At 48.1% G+C, this 19,303-nt stretch overlaps 6 protein-coding genes across 6 annotated transcripts; 3 read left to right on the forward strand and 3 right to left on the reverse strand.

The window, feature by feature from the left end:
- Positions 1-535: 535 nt before the first annotated feature.
- T310_9936 (Fructose-bisphosphate aldolase) lies at positions 536-1,405 on the reverse strand (the record flags this gene model as incomplete). Its single annotated transcript, XM_013467618.1, has 1 exon — positions 536-1,405. The coding sequence occupies one exon, from the start codon at positions 1,403-1,405 to the stop codon at positions 536-538; it is 870 nt and encodes a 289-aa protein (XP_013323072.1).
- Positions 1,406-2,075: 670 nt separating this feature from the next.
- On the reverse strand, positions 2,076-3,495 carry T310_9937 (3-hydroxyisobutyrate dehydrogenase; the record flags this gene model as incomplete). The annotated part of the gene is made up of 3 exons (XM_013467619.1): positions 2,076-2,639; positions 2,695-3,188; positions 3,237-3,495. The coding sequence occupies 3 exons, from the start codon at positions 3,493-3,495 to the stop codon at positions 2,076-2,078; spliced, it is 1,317 nt and encodes a 438-aa protein (XP_013323073.1).
- A 1,431-nt stretch (positions 3,496-4,926) lies between these two features.
- T310_9938 (uncharacterized protein) lies at positions 4,927-6,100 on the forward strand (the record flags this gene model as incomplete). The annotated part of the gene is made up of 5 exons (XM_013467620.1): positions 4,927-5,253; positions 5,284-5,389; positions 5,576-5,586; positions 5,619-5,913; positions 5,949-6,100. The coding sequence occupies 5 exons, from the start codon at positions 4,927-4,929 to the stop codon at positions 6,098-6,100; spliced, it is 891 nt and encodes a 296-aa protein (XP_013323074.1).
- Positions 6,101-9,542: 3,442 nt separating this feature from the next.
- Positions 9,543-10,906, forward strand: T310_9939 (uncharacterized protein; the record flags this gene model as incomplete). Its single annotated transcript, XM_013467621.1, has 4 exons — positions 9,543-9,746; positions 10,035-10,293; positions 10,348-10,371; positions 10,425-10,906. The coding sequence occupies 4 exons, from the start codon at positions 9,543-9,545 to the stop codon at positions 10,904-10,906; spliced, it is 969 nt and encodes a 322-aa protein (XP_013323075.1).
- Positions 10,907-15,822: 4,916 nt separating this feature from the next.
- T310_9940 (uncharacterized protein) lies at positions 15,823-16,397 on the forward strand (the record flags this gene model as incomplete). Its single annotated transcript, XM_013467622.1, has 2 exons — positions 15,823-16,004; positions 16,118-16,397. 2 exons carry the CDS (start codon positions 15,823-15,825, stop codon positions 16,395-16,397), a joined length of 462 nt encoding a protein of 153 aa, XP_013323076.1.
- Positions 16,398-17,007: 610 nt separating this feature from the next.
- T310_9941 (uncharacterized protein) lies at positions 17,008-18,407 on the reverse strand (the record flags this gene model as incomplete). Its single annotated transcript, XM_013467623.1, has 2 exons — positions 17,008-17,787; positions 17,841-18,407. The coding sequence occupies 2 exons, from the start codon at positions 18,405-18,407 to the stop codon at positions 17,008-17,010; spliced, it is 1,347 nt and encodes a 448-aa protein (XP_013323077.1).
- Between the last annotated feature and the right edge of the window lie 896 nt (positions 18,408-19,303).

Consider the following 19,303-nt stretch of genomic DNA (forward strand, 5'->3'; position numbering starts at 1 on the left):
CTTTCTCTTCCTTTCTTCCTTCCCCAGCGAATCCTTTTTATGAGCTCCTAGTTTCTAGACAGCAAGGCTTTGGCCCTTCACATTATTTTATTTTTATTTTATTTTATTTTTTTTCCCTTTTTATTGTGGCACTAGGAGTTCAGACCACGTGCTTGCAGCTATTACTACCTCGACATGAAAGCAAATACGGACAGACTGATTCAGACAAACAGAGCTGGAATGATGAGTCTGCCATACTGGTAATTTCTCTGATTCGTATATACAATTTACAATCACTACAGAGACATGTATCAGGCTGATTCGTCAGGATCATCGAGAAATCTTCTTCTATCTCTTTCGTTATTCTATTCTATCTATCTGATAGACTGCGTCTTGTAGATCATACTATGGACAAGGATATATTGAGAATAGGCTATTTACATGCTATCTGAACTGTACTCCGTATGAACTTGAACTATGGCATGGATATCAAGTCCTCCACCAAATACGATTTCAATTCAATTCCATCGTGATCAATTAATTCGCATGCATAGGTTCATGCCTTCCCCGTCGACCCCAACATATCCATAATCCGCTCAACCGCCTTCTGCATCGCGGCCGTCGCCTCCTCATGAACGGTCGTCAGGGGCGCCTTGCCCGCGCGCTCGGCCTGCACGCGCACATACTCGTTGTTCATGACCTTGTTGATGTTGACCTTGGACACGCCGTGGGAGATGCACTTCTGGAAGATATCCTCGGTGAACGGGTCGGCGCCGTGCAGCACCAGGCGCACCTGGTCGCCCACCGCCTCGTTGATGCTCGCCAACCGGTCGTACTCGAGCTGGATGCCGCGCGGGCCGTACGAGCCATGCACGTTGCCAAACGCCGGAGCCAGCCAGTCGATGCCCGTCGCGACGAACTCGCGGCTCTCCTCAGGCGTCGTCAGCAGGCCCGTCAGGTCCGCCGTGTCAGCGACGCCGTCCTCGCCGCCCTCGATACGGCCCGGTTCGGCCTCGGTCGCGATGCCGCGCTCATGGCAGTACGCCGTCAGCTCGCGCGTCAGAGCCAGGTTCTCGTCCTTTTCGTAGTGGCTCATATCAACCATGATGCTGTCGAAGCCGCCCAGGTCAGCGGCATAGCGGATGATCTCAGGCGTCTGGGCGTGGTCCATGTGCACGGAGATGGGCACTTTGGCCTTCTGCGCCGCTTCAGCCGCGGCGTGAACGAGCAACCCGTCAGCGTACTGCACGGCCCAGGGGAACAGCAGGATCATGGCCGGCGAGCGCTTGGCCTCGGCCGCGCGCACCGTCGCCAGAATCCCCTCGATGTTGTAGCAGCACATGCCCGGCACGGCGTACTTGCCGGCTGCAGCGGCGTCGAGGATGGCGAGGGCGCGGTTGCCCTGGAGTTTGGGGTGGGTGGGCATGTCAATTCACTTTAATAAAATATGCCTCCAGGTGGTGTAGGATCAATTGTTGTCAGTTCAGTTGTCAGGCTGGAGAGTTGTTTGGACAGGCCGGAATTATGTCTATCTAATGTGGGGTCAGCACAGATCGATCGATAATCTGGTCTCTTGACGGATGAGACAACGCAGAACCGTAGTACATACCTGAATCAAAAACAAAGAAACGCAATCAGAATGCCCGAGCAGAAACAGTCAAGCTGTCCATCGACGACACGAGACAGACAGGCTATTATTCTATACTCTGGCAAATAATTCATCCCGGCAGTCCTCCCGCATCGGACAAACTCCGAGAATGCCCGCCGCTCTAACGTGCGGGCTCGGCAGCACGGCGCGGCGTCGAGTCGGGCTTCTATCCGAGCGACAGATCAGGCACGAAGATGAATACTGTACGGGGGACATTATTATTTTTGAGACTGTGACTGTTTGCTACTTGAGTACTTTGTACGCAAGAAAGTCAATTCTGTCCAGATGGTGTCTCGTCAGATGGTGGTTATCAGTGGCAATGAGCGCATTTACAGTACAGGCAGTTTATTCTATCAAGACAACACATGGTATATTCTAAGCAGAGTGTACATACAAAAACCACCTATATACTGAAAATATACGGAAAACACTTTTAGATAGTAATATATCAACTCTCCCACACCTTCAGCACACTGGTACTTGCCTCCTTGCCCCATCCCGCGCGCTGCGCAAGCAGGAACAGATTCAGCGCCTCCGTCCCCAGGTTCAGCGGGCAGTACAGGTCGCGCGCCTGCTGCAGGATCGCCGACAGCTCGCGGACCACGTCGTCAATGCTCTGCGTCCCGGCCGGCGCAGCGCCCGTCGGGATGCCCTCGATCATCGTCTTACCCAGCGTGGCGAACATCTTGCTCGCGCCCGCCGCGTTGACCACCAGCTCGTAGAACTGCTGCATGTCCACCTTCAGGTACCGTGCAAAGGCGATCGCCTCGGCCGCGGCGGCGATGTTGGTGTACTTCATCAGGTCTGTCACCAGCTTGACGCCCTGGGCGACTTCTTCGGGCGATTTGGTCACCTGCACCTGCGTGATCGGCTCCGAGTAGTACATGCGTACCATGGCCGAGTCGTCCTTCGGTCCCCAGCCATAAACCAGCCCGGTGAGATAGGTCTGCTCGGCGGTGGATGAGAGCGGCGTGGGGAACTGGTGCTGGCGCGCGACGGACGTGATGATGCCCTGGATTCACTTAGCATGGACTTTTTTTTTTCTGTGTCGATTCTGCTGCACCTACCACATCCTTCAGGATAATCGTCAGCGCACTCGCGCCCGGGTTCCAGTCCTCCTCCAGCATGCGCGGCAGGCGGTTCTCGTGCATCCACGTCCAGGCGTCCGACGTGATGATGGCGTCGGCCGTCGTGCGGGCGTCCAGGCCCAGACGCGCCGCCAGACCCATGGCTTCGCTGGCGCCGAGAATATGGATGCCCGCCAACACCTGGTGTACCATCTTCATGTTGCTGCCGGCGCCGATGCCGCCAGGCACGAGGTACAGCTTGCTCGTGTCGGCCATCTCCTGCAGCAGGAACCGGCCCTTCTCCAGGGCAGCGTCGCTGGCGCCGGCCATGATCGAGAGCGTGCCATCGGCCGCCCGCTTGGCACCGCCGGACACGGGGCTGTCGATGAAGTAGATGTCGTCGCGTCCGCGCGCCTTCAGCTCCTTTTCGACGGATTGGGCGTACGTCGACGGGACGGTTGAGCAGAGGATGAACGTGGCGCCGTGGGGGAGGACTAGAGTCTGTCAGCAGGTAATCTAAAGGATAGGCGTGTGAAACTCACCCTTCGCGATGCCAGTCTGCTCATTGAAGAGCACTTCCTGCACCTGGGGCGCGGACGCCACCATGCAGACGTAGTACAGACTGCCTTCAGCCGACTCGGCCAAGCTGGAGCACGGCACACCGCCAGCTTCCTTGAAGCGCTCGACCGACTTGGGGAAGACGTCGTAGCCCTTGACCGTGTAGCCCTGTTTGACCAGGTGGGTGGCCATGCCAAAGCCCATGGCCCCAAGGCCGACGAAGCCAATGGTTGGCTTGGACATGGCGAGTCGTACTGTCTGTCGAAGCTGTGAAGCTGTGGATGTCTAATCACTTGGATTGGATGGCGCGCAGTATTCAAGAAGGCTGAAGACTCTGCAGCAGAAAAGAGCAGCCATCGACGTGCTGAATTTAAAGGCGTCTGCTGGACAGGATGCTTTGCGCGCTCAGTCCCCGCGATCCAATGCCCCGCGGCTCTCGGAGCATCTCCGAAGGCGCTGGCCCGCAGCAGGTGCCGATAGAAGAGACGTACAGCACTGAACGAAAAGAAAAGAAATAAAAAGAAAAAGGGGTTAAAAAAGAAAAGGAAGAAATAAATAAAAAAGAAAATAATTACAAAGTACGAAAAATGGCTAATCTCCTATACTTGCAGCAGCAATTACGTAGCCTACTGGGAGAAATATTTTAGTCGGATATATCGATTCACTTTTTAGCCAATTTAGCCGCCGGCACGCCGCACCCCCGAGTCGGCTCGCTTTCGGTGTGGAATAGAAGCATGGCAAGCCTTTCTGTTTCTCCGTGAGTGAATGCCGGCCCAGAGGGTATCTATCTCCATATGGGGATCGGCTTTCCCCGCGACCGAAGGCCGGAGAAGATTCCCCGTTTAAAGAGCACTCTAGCCTTCCGAGGTTGGACCGGCGGATGGCCCATCACGATAATTGTGACGAAGAACTAGACCTTCTATTAGCTTCTAGCTGATAAGACTAGCTAGCTATATTCCGTACAAAACCAGATTTTCACAAGTTTTATATGATTTTACTTTGACGGAATATCCCGTTCGTTGTTTCGGATAGCTGCGTCTTTATTCACTCCAGAAGCTGTCATTACAAAGCGGTGAATGACCTAGGCATGGAGTTTACTCCGTACAGTCACTGTCAGACTGCCAGTGAATGTAGGCGGTAGTGACATTTAAGAGTCCTTCTCACCCTCGTTGGAGACACTTTCTCTTTTCTTCTTCTCTGCACCAACAAAATTATATATACAGCGTACTGTACAGTACTCCATGGAGACGTCACCTCCAGAAATCTCATTGATCGGATGCGATGGAAAAGCTTCTAGGATGGGGAATGAAGAACCTTCTTGTTGACCCATCGACGAATGCGATATAGGTGTTGTCCGTGGTGAGCCCAAGAGGTTATAACCAGAAGGATGATGGCAGTAGAATATATTAATTATATTTTTCTTCCTCGACATCAGGCTTGATGATTTGATCACAATACCGTTGTCAAAATATTTATTTGCTACTGGGACAGCAGCAGTCCTCCCTGTACTGTGCTCCCAAGAACTCACGACGTCTCTGCTATTTTATCCCTTTGGCATGGAACCTTCGTTGATGGCTGCTTGCCTGAGTTACACTACGGTACCGGGACGTCGTTCGAAAAACAAGCTCGAACGCTCCATTCCCACAACAGACGTCTCGGGATATAGACGAAATCATGCGACCTTTAAAGCAGCTCGATGCCAAGCTCGTTGAAAAGATAGATCTGTCGCCTACACCAACAGACTATGCAGACGAAACCTATGACGCGATCAAAAGAATGGTCACTGGTTGTGGCCTGGAAGATGTCGGCAATAGCTATTTGCTAGCGACGTCTATGAAGAGAGAAGACTACGGTACGATGGAGCAGTATATCAATGCTTTTCGACAAGCCGTAAAGAAGGCAAACCGTGTTGATGGTACGTATATCCAACCTCTAGCTGTAACGCTGTTGATGCTACGAGGAATCCAAAACAAACTCCCTATGTGGGTGACTACTTCCCATGTGGGTTACTGCTATTAAAAATGATCTCAGAGGCGACCTGAGCCAGGAAAGATGACAGAGATTGAACTTCTCGAGCTCTGTGAGAAGGCAATAGCTCCTTCATCATCACGATCTGCGACGCAATCTTCCCCCAATGGTACGACGGTTGTCAAATGGGTGGAACAGTGGCTTCAAGGGAGACAACGGAATGCAGATGGCAAGTGCTCATTCTGCGCATTCGGCAAACATAACTGCAAAGAATGCTATTATTTTGTTCCTGAAAAACGCCCTGACAATTGCAGACCTTGTTCGTGTCCATTAAGCTGACAACCGTCCTCTGCAGCTGCCCTTGAGGTGGGCTATCTATCTCTCGTTACGCGCTCCAGGTCGCTGTCTTAAGGGAGCGACTGCAGGCGTCCCAAAACGCCCTTGCAGCAAGAACGGGAAGGACGACAGCGCGAACAGTCATTTATGCGTATACGCTATTTGAACGATGGCAAACTGCTCAACCACCCTGGGATCGAAAATCGGAGGATACCCGTCCAGCTATCCGACGCGTGGGTATAAGGACTGGTCGATATGAGACCTTACAGACTTATGCTTCATCCTCAGAGATACCTATTATGCCAGGAGATCTACTGGACCGGTTTAAGGAGAAATGCTTGATGGAGAGAAGAATCTGTACGGTTCGATTACAATACTTGAAAGGACTACAGTGAATCCTGTGAAGCTTTCTCGCTTCCCTCTTGGAGCCGGATCAGCAGCACAGGCAAATATGAGGCCCGTACGATGGATCTTCACAACAGCAGTACTCACGATTGCATCGACTGAAGGAAGCAATGAAGCCAATCGCGAGGGCGCGCTGTAGAAGCCGCTGAGGCTACAGCCACGCCTGGTGCGAGTGCAATTGTGGAAAGATGAAACTTAATCCTGAAAATACAGGTTCAACAGAACCAACTCATGCGTGGAGATTGGTCATTCCCAATTGCAGGCAGGGAACTTCATCAACTACTCGCAGACGCAGTCATATTCCAGTCCATGTCATAACAGTCGAGTTCTTATCAGATAGCCCATCCAACTGGCCACACTATCTGGGAGATGTTCACTGTTTTTTTCATGTTTCTACGGGACATATGCAGAGCTGCGGACCTGGGGCCTGGTCAGCTACTACCCGATCAGGGCTGATTTCCAAATGAAGAAGTTGATCCCAGTTCCATGAGGCTTCCCTGCATCACCAAAACCAGTGTGATGTGCGGCACGAAATGCGTATGGACTACGCTGCATGGACTCACAATGTTGAAGTTTTTTGACCTCTGCTGAAGGCTCAAGAAAAATTCACAGGCTTCTTCGAAAGCACTTCTTCGAAAACATAAGAGACTTTTCATCGATAAGGGTGGAACCGTAGACATTGACCCAGAGAGAATGCGGACACGCCGACGGCATCTATAATCATTGGTTGATGCCAATTTTTCTTTTGTTCATATTCGCAACGATTCAGATAGAGATGTCACAGTTCAGCGTCACGCTCCGTTGGGCGTCGTCGAAGAATTCGCTCTTGAAACCGTTGAAATCAGGCTCCAAGATTACGAAAAAGCAATTTCTTCATATGAAAGGACTACGGCCCCAGAGGAAAGGGCCAGATCAGTTCAACCAATCGACATATCATTTAGCAGGAGAACATGCCCAAGCCGTGACGCTGTTAAATGGGAATATGGAAATTCAGAAATTCCTCACAAGAGGAGCAGGATGTACATCAAATTGTTTTCTCGTTCAAGATGACAATGATAGGATACAACAAGGATTCTGGCGGCAAGGAGACTATGGATTGAGTTCCGAACCCAACGCGCTGCGTATTGAAGACGATCTCGCGGAATTCCCTTGGGGTTATCCGGCTTTCTGTCACCTGAAACTCGTGCGGTTTTTTCGGGAAGCTGGTGTCTTCACTTGGAAGTTCCAGGGTCGTTTCGTGTTATTGTGAATGTCCTTTGGCCGTGTCAATCCCGGAGCACAACCAGAGAGCGTTTATATCGGAGTTTCGAAGCTATCCTGTGTGCTGTGTGTGGTTCTATTGAAAGCGCTATGTGATACGAAATTGACTACAATCAATGCTACACTGATTCTGATCTTGTTGAACCGTCATGTCGTATGGATGTGTCAGAAATCCTGTAAATAACAGTCTAATAGGATGTTGCAAACTAAGCAGTTTCTTGATATTTACTTCTTAGCGAAGCTCCAACATGCGTTCTCCAACAACGTATAGGATAAGTAGGTATGTGTATAGCTCTAGTGTTAAGAAAAGATAAATGCACTTATCCAAGACAAGCAATATTCGACGCATGACTAGTAGCAACGCTGTTGTACTGCTAGAGTGGTGTGGTGAAGGCACGATGATCCAGTTATGACGCATCAACCCGGAAGAAACACCCGCTGAATTCCAAGCTTCTTTTCTGCTAAATCAAAGGAAAAGCGGTAGTTAATTTAAAAGGAAACCCAAATGGAGAATAAATACACAATCCGCTATTTCTTAACAACCAGACTGTCAAGAACCTTCCTAGAGATAAAGGACAGGTATCATCTCGACAATCTGCGCATATCACAGCTTCGCTTGGATCTATCGGAAGAGAGCGGCTGCTCTGTCAGCATCTTCAGCATGTTCTAAACTCTCCTTCTCCTAAAACCCTAAAGAAAACCGGCTGTCTAAAGTCAAACAGCTGAGCCAGAGCCCTGATTGCATACCAGTCCCTCGCCAGCGGTCATCAACCAGGGAAAGAGAGTTAATGGCAGCTGCACATCGAATACAAGAGACTTGCAGCAGGAATTGAGTTCGTTTCCTCCTGCCTGAAAATGGACATCCGCCAACCACCGGTATCCGCGGTGCTGAGAGTCTCTCTTTCTTCTCCCCTCTTGACATGAGATGCGTTGATGCTTGCTGTTGTGCGGAGCAGTGTGTCTTCCTTGAACGATTCATATCATCTGGTTCGATTCTGCAGGACGCGAGGACACCATCCAACAAGACCTTTGCTCCAGCCAGTCACCCTCAATTCTAGCTATAGGAGCAGCATCAGCAGGGATCATCGTCTCTGGCAAATTACACAGTAGGTATTCATATCGTCAATTTGAAACTACTCTTATCGTTAATTGACGTCTTCTGTCCGCTGGACCGTGCTAATTACATTTCTCCTCAGCGCATTCGTTGCTAGCGGGCACTGTACTCTTCGTTCACAACCATCGGCGTGTTTCACTAAGCTCGCTCCCTTTCTTTCCGAACTCGATCCCATTCCAGTAAGCTGCTTGTCCTAAGAATACAACTCGGTAAATGAGCTATTATGCTGACGATGTCTTTCAAGACACTCCGTATCGACAATTACCTCTGTCATGGCGGCGGCGACCCCCCTACCCCATCATCATCGACACAATTGGGCGGCTAAGCAATACGGCGTCATCGTGGTATTCTGCATCGTCTTCCTAGTGTGCACTGGGATCATCACTTTGATCCTGCACCGGAAATGGACGGCTAAGAAGGCGGAAAAGCAGGCATTTACTGGGTAGTGAGTCAGGGAGGAAGAAGAAAAGTATCGTGATGGTAATGGTTGTCGTCTTGACTGGGAACACCATAATGATTCTGTCAACTATTTACATTGTTTGCATGCTTGTTGGTATAATAATACTCTAGTTATGTCCTTTGCTACACGCAAGCCTTGCTCAAGGGATGGATCTTCGAACGATATACAATACCAAACATTTTCTTTTTGACGAGTCAACTCAAGTCTACAACTGGTGAAGCAAATTAGTGTAAACATATACGTAGTGATTGTAAATTCGATATGACTCTGACAATGACGGAGATAGCCAGAAATCAAAAATATGAAGCATTGTTCTGCATATACACGGCCTCTCACCGACAAAGACTAACATAACGGCAGGAATGATTCTACGCTTTTTCAACCGCAACCAGTCGATCGATCGATCACTGCTGATATAAATTCATTGAGTTCGATATTCTGTTCTATCTTCTCTGTTCTCCAGTACAGCAAGTCCAGACCAGACAGACAGAGCCTTTTTCCTCTTTGACAGGGGTACCACATCTAAGTTGAGAAGGGACATTTTGAGAGGTAAAGAAGGTATTACTGGTTCTTTTACTTCTTCTCTGTCAATGCTAATGTAGAAAACAGGAACAGACTGGCTCTTAACCTTGCATTTGTCAACCTGTCTATCTGTTTGCTTCCAGCATAAAAAGGACAATGGGCACTCCAACCCTAACACCCTCGTTGATGGATACTGTCGTCAACAGCGTCTCCAGCCCTACCACAATGCCGCATTCGCATGTCAACAATACCAACGTCAGCGACAGCGACACCAGTCTCAACATCGTCGAGTTCAAAGGGATAGGGGGTGGCCGGACTAGCGGGGGTGGCGCCGCCGCCGCCGCCGCCGCCGCCGCAATCAGTGGCAGCTCAGTCGTGTGCGATGGTTCCTTTTATCGCCTGGGATGGTTCTTTCAGTTCTGGGTGGTTGTGGGTTGGGTGTGGAGTTATCTGATCTGATTCGACTGATGGCTTTCTTTTCTTCGGAGGTTGCATTGCATGTATCAAGACTTGAGTCTCTCCTGACAACCTTACTTACATGTATGCATTACCACTAGGAATCAAGGCTTAACTTGCAACTACATTATATTCGAGTATATTACAAACTGTGCAAATATCCGGTATTTCGAGAATTGCTTCATGCTAAATGCCACAATTATAGCGCCATGTGTCATAGATATGAGGCAGTGATTCTGATGCTGACACAACTGCATACAGAGGGTTTATTCCCCTCTCCTGACGCACATATCCCATAATGACATATACACTGAGTCAATATGGAAATATAAGTATCTGTCTGTCGAAGTCGAGCTTCCTCCAGTAAACTCAATCTCAATCTTCTTGCCATACCAGGTTCACCGGGATATTATCTCCCTATCTACTTCTCTATCTACCTCAATAAAGCAGATATATTCATGTCAATCAGCAGGATCATGTGGGGTAACAATTCCGCCGCCAAAAAATATTATGATCGAGGGTATGAGATACCAAAAAACGCAGTAGCGGTAGGGCCCAATATCTAACCAACTAGCCTTAGAGTTTACACTGACTAAAGGTACGTGTTTTAGACGAAGTATGCCTGTGGCTGTATATGGTATGAGCCAAAAGACCCGAACGACAAAAGGAAGCTTTTGGAAGTCAACAAAAAAGAAAATTGTGGGAGGCACGAGTGTCCAAAGAACCCACGGCGGCGGCTAAGACCGGCGCCAGAACTGAAGCCGGTCAAGAATGTCCTCCACAAGCAATCGAACAACAGGCCTCGTAACCACAAGGGAATCCAGCAGCAGGGTCATCATGATGGCAGAAACTTAGAGAACAATTTCAGACAGACAGATGGCCCGGCAAGAGCAGGTAAGAATGATGGTGACCCTGACCACCACAAGTCGACGAGAGAAATTAAGGACCTGACGCCTGTAGGCACATCTGAAGGGGGTTATGACACGGTGCAGCACAATGCTCTCAGAGACCTTGCTCTCAGAAACCTTACTGCTGCTGTGAAGGACATGCGTGAGGAGTTGGCTATGGTCAAGATTAGTGTGAAGCAGAAGGTTGATCAAGATGAGAATGATACTGGAGTGCAAGAGGACTAGGGCCTCTACTTAAGGGATGCACTTAGTGTGGATGTATGATGTAGGGTGTGAGTGAGTGTGTGTGTGGGAGTACAATTTCTTCTTCCCTTTTTTTTTTCTTTTTTTTTTTCATTTCTTTCCTTCTTTCCATCCTCTGTCCCTGTCTGTTGATTAAATTCTGTTTCACATTTAGGTTCCCCCAATCGGTTCATGTCAGAGTATAGAATTGCTGATTGTAATTTATTGAGTGAATTCATTTTAAAATGACAGATGTATACCTATGAACGACAGTTTATAAGCTCTGATTATTAGGAATGTTTGAATTCTTATGTACTGTGATCCTTGTTTAATCAGGGTATAAGGTAATTTATACCAATGACATTGAAACCGCTCTGCCGGTAGCTTTCAATCAACTCTCAGGTCATATATCCTGGAATAACAAATCTCCAGCAGAGCAGGACTCATTGACCTCAGCAAAGTGCATATGGACAACCGGCTGACGACTGACACATCCGGTATGACACTTATGACACATGACGGTGTTGAGTCAGTATCAGCTGATCCAATCTGATTCGGATAAATGAAAAGAGCTCATTGATGTAGAATCAAAGAATGCTTTATATAGTATCGCCGGTAATAGAAATGGTCTCGAATCATTGGCACAAAGACATTTGGTCTATATCAACTGGCAAAGCCCTCTTAAATCGAAGGCTCCCCGATCAAATCTCCCTCACGCAACATCAAAGACATGTCCCTCGAGATAGTGCACTACTGTCCCTGCCACGCGCGGACCGTACTCTGAGACCTGACAGCAGACGAGGCCGAGGAACTTTCGCTCCATGACTTCCAATCCTGCCGTCTGCCATTATTCCCCGGGCAGAATGCTCCCGAGCTGAAAGGAACCACCGAGCCACTCTCCAGCGGAATGAGCGTCGCAAAATACATGGTAGAAATCGTGGAAGAGCGCCGGAAGATATGGCGACTGCTCGGTGAAATCGAGCAGTATCTGGATTCACCGCTTTAGGATGCCAGGTCGAATCTCTCTGACGTAGAGAGTCAATGCTGAGCCGAGCGGGTGTTAGGTTGAAAGTACTGAGGCGACTCCGGGCGTTGAAGGAGAGTGCCTCGACCGGGTTTGGGGTTTTAAATGTAACGGTTGAATACAGACACACAATCGAAAGACAAAGATTATTGTATTACTAGTTGAAGTCTTGTCATCTATATTGAGTCAGATTTTTCCCATAATTTTGTTTCTGATCTATAATTGTAGTAGATGATCACTGTATGAGTCATCATATAGACAGAGCTTCCCTACAAAAAGAAAAATAATGGAATACAATGTGCTGTCTGTGCACATGGATGGACAATATTCAAGCATTTGTTCATTCAAGAATCAGAAGTGGATTCCTCGAGTCCACTATTCACTTGCCACCTACCAATGCGTATACGTATCAATCTCCCAGACTATACGAATTGTCACTTTCATTTCTTCTGAGCCATCCACTTCTAATAAGAGGTGTCTATGCAAATACGACAACACATCCCTAGCTGCTAAAACCATACATTAAGGTACAGTTCCTGTCGGATACACTCATCCATTATCCCTCCCCTCTAACGGGACAACTCGACGGGATATAAAGATACAAAGGCATGGACTTGAGAAGTTCCAACCTGACGGCAGAAGCCTTTAGCCCTACGTCTGTCATGTCAGACCTATATCAACCCTCTCGCCCCCGCATAGATGGCTTCTTTCCTCCCCAGCCTGGGTTCTCTGGTAGAGTTGCTGTACTAGCTACCACCACAATACGACTTTGTGACATAAAACCAATCCATCCACGAACAGAATGAGAAGTGAAGGACGCAAACCGGCAGATATCAAGAATCTACCCAACGACGCTGCACCACAGGCAAAGGACAGAAGCCAACAGGTTTCCAGCCACAACCAGGCTGCTGTCAACGATCAAGTTCTAGAGGAAATCCTGAGTCAGCTGCAGACCGAATGTCATCACTTACACCAAGTGCGCGATCGATGCAACGCCTGGACGACGGCTTATCTGAAGGCGATGGACGAGGAGGAGCCCAATCTCGATGTTAACAAGGCACTGTTTTTGCTGATCAGTGCGCGCCTTTTGGTGAATGAATTTGAATGTCTGGAGGAGCAGTTGAAGAGGGAGAATTGCCTTGTTGATAGATGGAGCAAGCGAGGTGGATAACTTCAATGTGGATGCAATCAGGAATGGTACTGTATGTGTGAATGGGCAAGGGGAATGGACAGATGGAATAATAGACAGGGTGACATGGATAAATTGAAAAATTGACAAATTTGGTATGAATTTCCTTAATTTATCTTACTTTCTTGCCTTTTTTTTCTATATTTCTTTTTCTTTATTTAGCTGCGTGAGAAATCATACATACCACCATATGAAGGTCGACTTAAAATATCTATCCATAGAAAAATATTGTCTTCAATACCCATTAGAACGAAAATATCCATTAGAATGCAAACCTCCGTACGATATGACACAATGGGATGACTCAACAGTATTACACAGCCTTGAGGGAATGTTACTTTCTTCTTCACATATCAATCAAGACAAGCAAAAAAAGCAATTAACTATTCAGTTATTCCGATATTTAGTTATTCATTTCTGACACATAAAATGACTCCATGACTTACAAGCCTACGAATCGAGTCAGCGCAATGAGTAAGTCTGTGGTACTATAAATGCAGCACCCTTCATGAATAGAACCATTCTTTTAGAGAACTATCCAACCTTCCAGACTATCAAGAAAATAACAATTTACCTGCCTATCTACATACAATCCTTCTTCAAGAACCTGCTTTAATCTTGCCTACCGTCCATCCAACCTTTCCAAGGACAGACATTCGTGGTAATCATGTCTGAATCCAACAACCAGAACTAGAACAAGTCCTCCTTCTACTACAAGGACACCACCAACGGAGCCAACAATGGCGCAAAGCCAGATCGTCTTAGCGGCAGTGGTGCAAACAAGAACAAGGACCCGGGTCCCTATCTCGGCCTCCCACGTCGCGAGTCAGACCGCCCAGACCCTCGTGAGCCTGCCTGCAAACCCCAGCAATCAGACTGGAAGGACTGCATCGATACAATAAATGGGTGTGATGCCTCATACTTCAAGGGTAAAGGGTTAGATCCTCGAAAGGTGTTCCGTTCCTAGGCAGACTACTTCCATCGTCTATTATCCATTCACTTTGACGGATCGTCATCTCCTTGGTTATGATGCCATGCATGGGACTCATGTTCGCCATCTGCTGAGTCTTGCGAGGGGAAGGGTCTAGAGTCTAGCAGGAGAATTGTCAATACAATAGCGATAAGGGATTATCATCTGAAGGTTGAATGGACTTGAGGGGGAGTTCTTCTTCTTCTCTCTCTTCTTTTTCTTCCTTTTTTTTTCTAGTTTTTTTTTTTTCATTCTTTTCCTTCTTTTTCATTTACTTTCCTTTTATTTGACATATTCTAACTATTTATTATCTTTCTATTTACTTCTACTTTATTTTCTTTCTTTATTTCTTTCTTCCTTTTTTTATTCTCCTTTTTTTATTCCCCCTTTGTCACTTTTCTTTCTTACATCCCCTCATTCCCTATACTTTGCCATTTCCTCTTCCTTTCTCTCTCTCTCTCTCTTTTTTTTTTTTCAATTTGTTTTTTATTCATGTCTATAACAGTTTTGCTAGTTTGTAGGATTATGTCAAGCTGGTACTGGTATTAGTGAATTAAATAGGAATTTATTGACTTATTACAATTCATATTTCATGCATATCTACTACTACTACCACAAAAAACGGAAAAAAGGAAATAACAAAGGGAGGGAGAAGGAGAGGCACCTCCATAATGTAGTTACATCACCAATTTCTTTCAAACCCACCGACCCAGCCAGCCTATTATCCGACAGAGCCTCATTCACTTATATCACGCGCAACAAGGACAAAGAACTGCCAGAGTGGCGCTAAGTACAGCATCAAGCAGGAATCAAGCTAATAGTCATCAATCAATGTTCCTTTTACGTCCGCCAAGGTTCTTCACTTGGCTCTGCATGCTAATGCTAGGGTAACATGCATATTTCCCGACCCCGTATTTGCGGGGACACGCTGTCCAACCAGGAAAGAGAATGAAGGAATTTGGAAATTCCAGACATTTTTTTTTCAAGGATGCGACCTTGACTCTTTTCTTTTCAGCTGGAGTCTGTACGAATTGATTTTGATTTTGTTCTGTGGGGGATGTAGCAGAACAGAGGTGCACTATTTCCTTTTACCTTCTTCTAGGAAAATTGTAATTCGAACGCTATATATAGGCCTCACTCGTGGTAAAGGCAAAGCTAAAAGCAACCCCGCAGTTCACCGCAACATGCAAGTAATCTTCGAACCAAGACCGTCGATCTCAGCCTTTAGCCTGTCAACAACTAGGCAGGATCAGGCTGACTCAATATCCTCCTCCGTACAGTGCACTGCATACCAATCATTTAATGCTGGTCTCGCTTAGGCCCCGCTGGAGAAGCGTAACTATGTCGATCACATCCCACATAAAATATGATTCGATCAGGCAACTTCTGGAATACGAGATTGCTTTCTAGTTGCGGTGCACTTGCTGAATATGGGTCATGCGCCGAGTATGACGGGAGGACAGAAATGTGATTCATAATTGCATGGGGGTGGTAGGATTGGTGTTGTTATAACTGTTGTTCGTCCTGTGTTGGGCATACTGGCGGGATAATAATTAGATCTGCTGATGTTTGTACGTCTTTCGATGTAATTAAAGACAGAGATGATGCGAAGGGCATCTTTGCTCTTCTGATTACAGATTTATACACAATCATCATTGTTCGAAAGATACCTTAAAGCAAGATGACCCCACCTGCGATCATCCTCACTCTTTTATTGTCACTCAGTCAACGCAAGCATGGACATTCGTCTGGCAAAACGCCTCAAACCAGTCCTTTTTGAGCACGGCTCCGGAACCCAGCCCTGCAAGAAGATCAACCACGCCAAGGGCCACGAGTTCAGCTGGGATCCCGAAGATGACAACTCGAACATGCACTGTCTCTCGCTGTTCCGCGACGATAGCTGCGCCTCGCAGGCCGGGTATTCGTGCCCTGTCTGGCAGAAGAATGCCAGTTTGGATCTGCTGTCGTTTAATGTCTATCCGGAGTCGGGGTCTACGTTTTGACAATGTCGTCGACGGCCTTGCCAACTAGCAAGACAAGTACACCAACTGCTACTGCCACTTCACAGCCGCAGTCCAGTTCAATAGCAGGTTTGTCCGGCGGCGCGATTGCAGGTATCGTCATCGGTTCCGTGGTCGGATTCTTCCTCATTGCAGGGTTGCTGTGGTTCCTGTATCGTCGCACGTCCGTCCCTCCTGGCGAAGTCGCTCCAACTCCAGCTCCAGCTCCAGCTCCCGACGGGGGATACCCCCCTTCCTTTTGCTCCTTTTCCGCAGGTCACAGTAACACCATTCGAGAAGCCAGCAGATAGCGCTCGTACAGTGTCCGACAAGAAGCACGAGTTGCCCGGGAGGGTAAGGATGGACGAACAGAGTTGAGCGCTGCTGAGCCGTTGCACGAGCTGGAGGGAGGGACAGGAATGCAACAAACGGTGACGCATTAGTGTTAATTCCAAGACAAGGGGGAGGAAAAGGAGTAGGAGAGGAGTGAAATATGAAATTCCCAACGTTTCTGTGAAGGTTTTGAGATTCGACATTGTTTTTTCTTTTTTTTTTCAGTGAAATGGCCGATACCCCTGTCGTCTGAGCTATCATAATTTCTGCTGACATAATGTTCTTTTTTTTTCTTTCCTGCAGGTATGTACGGATATGACACATAGATGGTCTCGATTTCAAGGGAAAAAAAAAAGGAAATAAATAAGTAATGGGTGGACTTAATTGAATGACTGCAAGGAATGCAAGAATACATGTTATAGTCATGGCCATATCCATGTTCATTTGCCATTTCTTCATTATCATATTGCATATATACTATACACATTAGTGTCTTATTAACAGTGTCTCCTTCGAAAAGAGGCCGCCGTTGAGAGAAATTTTCTCCTGACATCCAGGCAGTCTGTCTGTCCATAATGTGATTTTTTTTTATTTCCCCCACATCCGCTCCGCACTCGAGGACAGATCATAATCATAATCATGATAGTAGCGACAATGATAACAATCGTGATCCGGCAGATCCCGACCGGATAGTTCGCTGACCGGTTCGTGTCTGATCTCGATTGTCGTCTTCTGGTATACTTTGCCCATCGGTGGCAGCGACACCATGTCCTCACCCAAGACAGCATGCTCTGTTGAGTTGTCCTGCCTATCAGCACGAAATCGATTGCTATTGCCGGTAGTACACCCCCGGAATGGATTGAGCTTCCATCCCGCTTTTGGAGAATCAGAATTGGGACTGCCAATCGCGGTGATGATCGTTGTTAGTTGGGTTTGTGGGTGATGGTGGTGGTTACGTTGACAGCGGTTGTAGCGATCCCTCCTCGGTTCCGACTCCAAGAGGAGGTTCTGCCGTGTGAAGGTGTACATGATGGCGTCGACAAACCCGGAACTCGTCATCATGGCCCCCGACATACAGAAATACGCTATGCTGGGCGTCGATCCCCGCGCAGTCGCCATCCGTCCAGCTGCCAGAGGGAGAGACAACACCACGTACGCCAGTGGATAAATCACCATGTAGCTGACCACCCGTCGCAGTCGCCGCAGGTTCTCGGCGTGGAGGCTCCCGAGGATGGTCGATGCGGCCATCTGCCGTCTCAAGTTGATGAACATGATGGTATACAGCAACAGCGTGCCGAATTCCGCAAGGAAAATCCACAGGTAGTGTGTCCACAGTCGATCCGACTCGTAGGATTCGTTGATCCAGCACTAGACAGGTTATCATACAACTGCATTGCATAAAAACATAATGGCTATCCTACCCACGCCCCCGACGGGACAAAGACGCCTGTCCCATGCGAAGCCAGCGGCACGATGACAAGGACCGCCAGAAACAGCCATACACCACCCACGGCGGTCAGAAACCACCGATGTTCAGGCTTTCGACCGGACCTCACGAGGATAAAGGTGTGAACGGCGATAGCCAGCACGAACAACCCGCTCCCCGGATCGCCAACCTGCAGCCACAACCCCTGCAGGAAACACGCTGGCGTATGGGCGCGGATGGCATCGTGCACGATCCAATACGCGCAGATCAGAAAGGCCAGCGACTGCTGCAGGTCGGCCAGCAGGAGGTTGTAGATTAAGAGGACGTACTGGTTGTCGCCGAGATAGCGTTTGTAGTTGCCCCCGCTCCAGGAGATGAGTCGGTAGGAGATGAAGCAGAGGAGACTGAACGTGGCGATGGAGGAGATCACGGCCAGCACTGAGATGGCGATGAGGCCTCTTCGCTCGATTTCTGAGAGTGGAGAGGGCTCGTCTCGAGTTGACAGCAGATCGCTTCGAGGTGGATTGCTTTGGAGAAGTTTTAGGGCCCAGATCAAATTCATGATTGTGGTGATTTTTCAGTGACATACTGCTCTGCTAGAGACATTCACCCGACTTTGAAGGAAGAGGTATGGGATAGGACAACGATACTAGAAGAATAAAAAGACGGGAAAAATTGATCCCAGTCCATGCCAATTTCATATCCGATAGAGGTCAGATTGGTTCACAGCACCTACACTTACACAGCAGATTTTGATTTGCACCCGGAGTCCGAACAAAACAAACAGGCATGGTACGTTTTGCTGGTATCGGACTCGTGGAACGTCGCCTGAAGGCAGCTCCACGATTCGACTTCAAAACTGCGTGTCGGCTAGAGAACTCGAAGACTTTACCCATGTAACTGTCGCAGCAACGAGCACGTGGATTACGAACAACACTGGCAATATTTCTGGCGGTTTCCGTTTATCCTAGCCATGGTTGGTGACGAGAGTCCTGGGTTGTATGTCCTGACCGGCGCATTTCTTGTCACACAATGACAAATTAGCCCCTGGCAGTAGCAGTTTCACCAGTCTGTCATTTGATTGGCAGGGTGACACTGCCCTGACACTCTTCAGGGCGATGCAGGGTTAACGGTGGATCATGCAGCTTCGCGCGTCTTGCGTATACGAGGGCGTAAAGCTGCATAAGAAGCGTTCTTCAGGCTGAAAATTGGATCACGTTGCCTGAATGATTTTTCTGATCTGAGGATATCAATTGCTACACGCAAAGACAATTTTAGTTGTCGACATTCGATGTGGGATGATGTCAACTTCACAGACAACATATATATTTCCGCGTCTCCGTGTAGCTGATGGCTATGGAAGAGTCTTCAACTGCAACTGAACAGCATGTCGGGATCCTGTGCAAATTTCGAGGTGACGAATGGGATATACAGGAGAGCAAGGGTACCTGCAGGAGA

This window comes from Rasamsonia emersonii, assembly GCF_000968595.1.
Source record: "Rasamsonia emersonii CBS 393.64 chromosome Unknown ctg1118621762273, whole genome shotgun sequence".
Lineage (NCBI taxonomy): Eukaryota > Fungi > Ascomycota > Eurotiomycetes > Eurotiales > Trichocomaceae > Rasamsonia > Rasamsonia emersonii.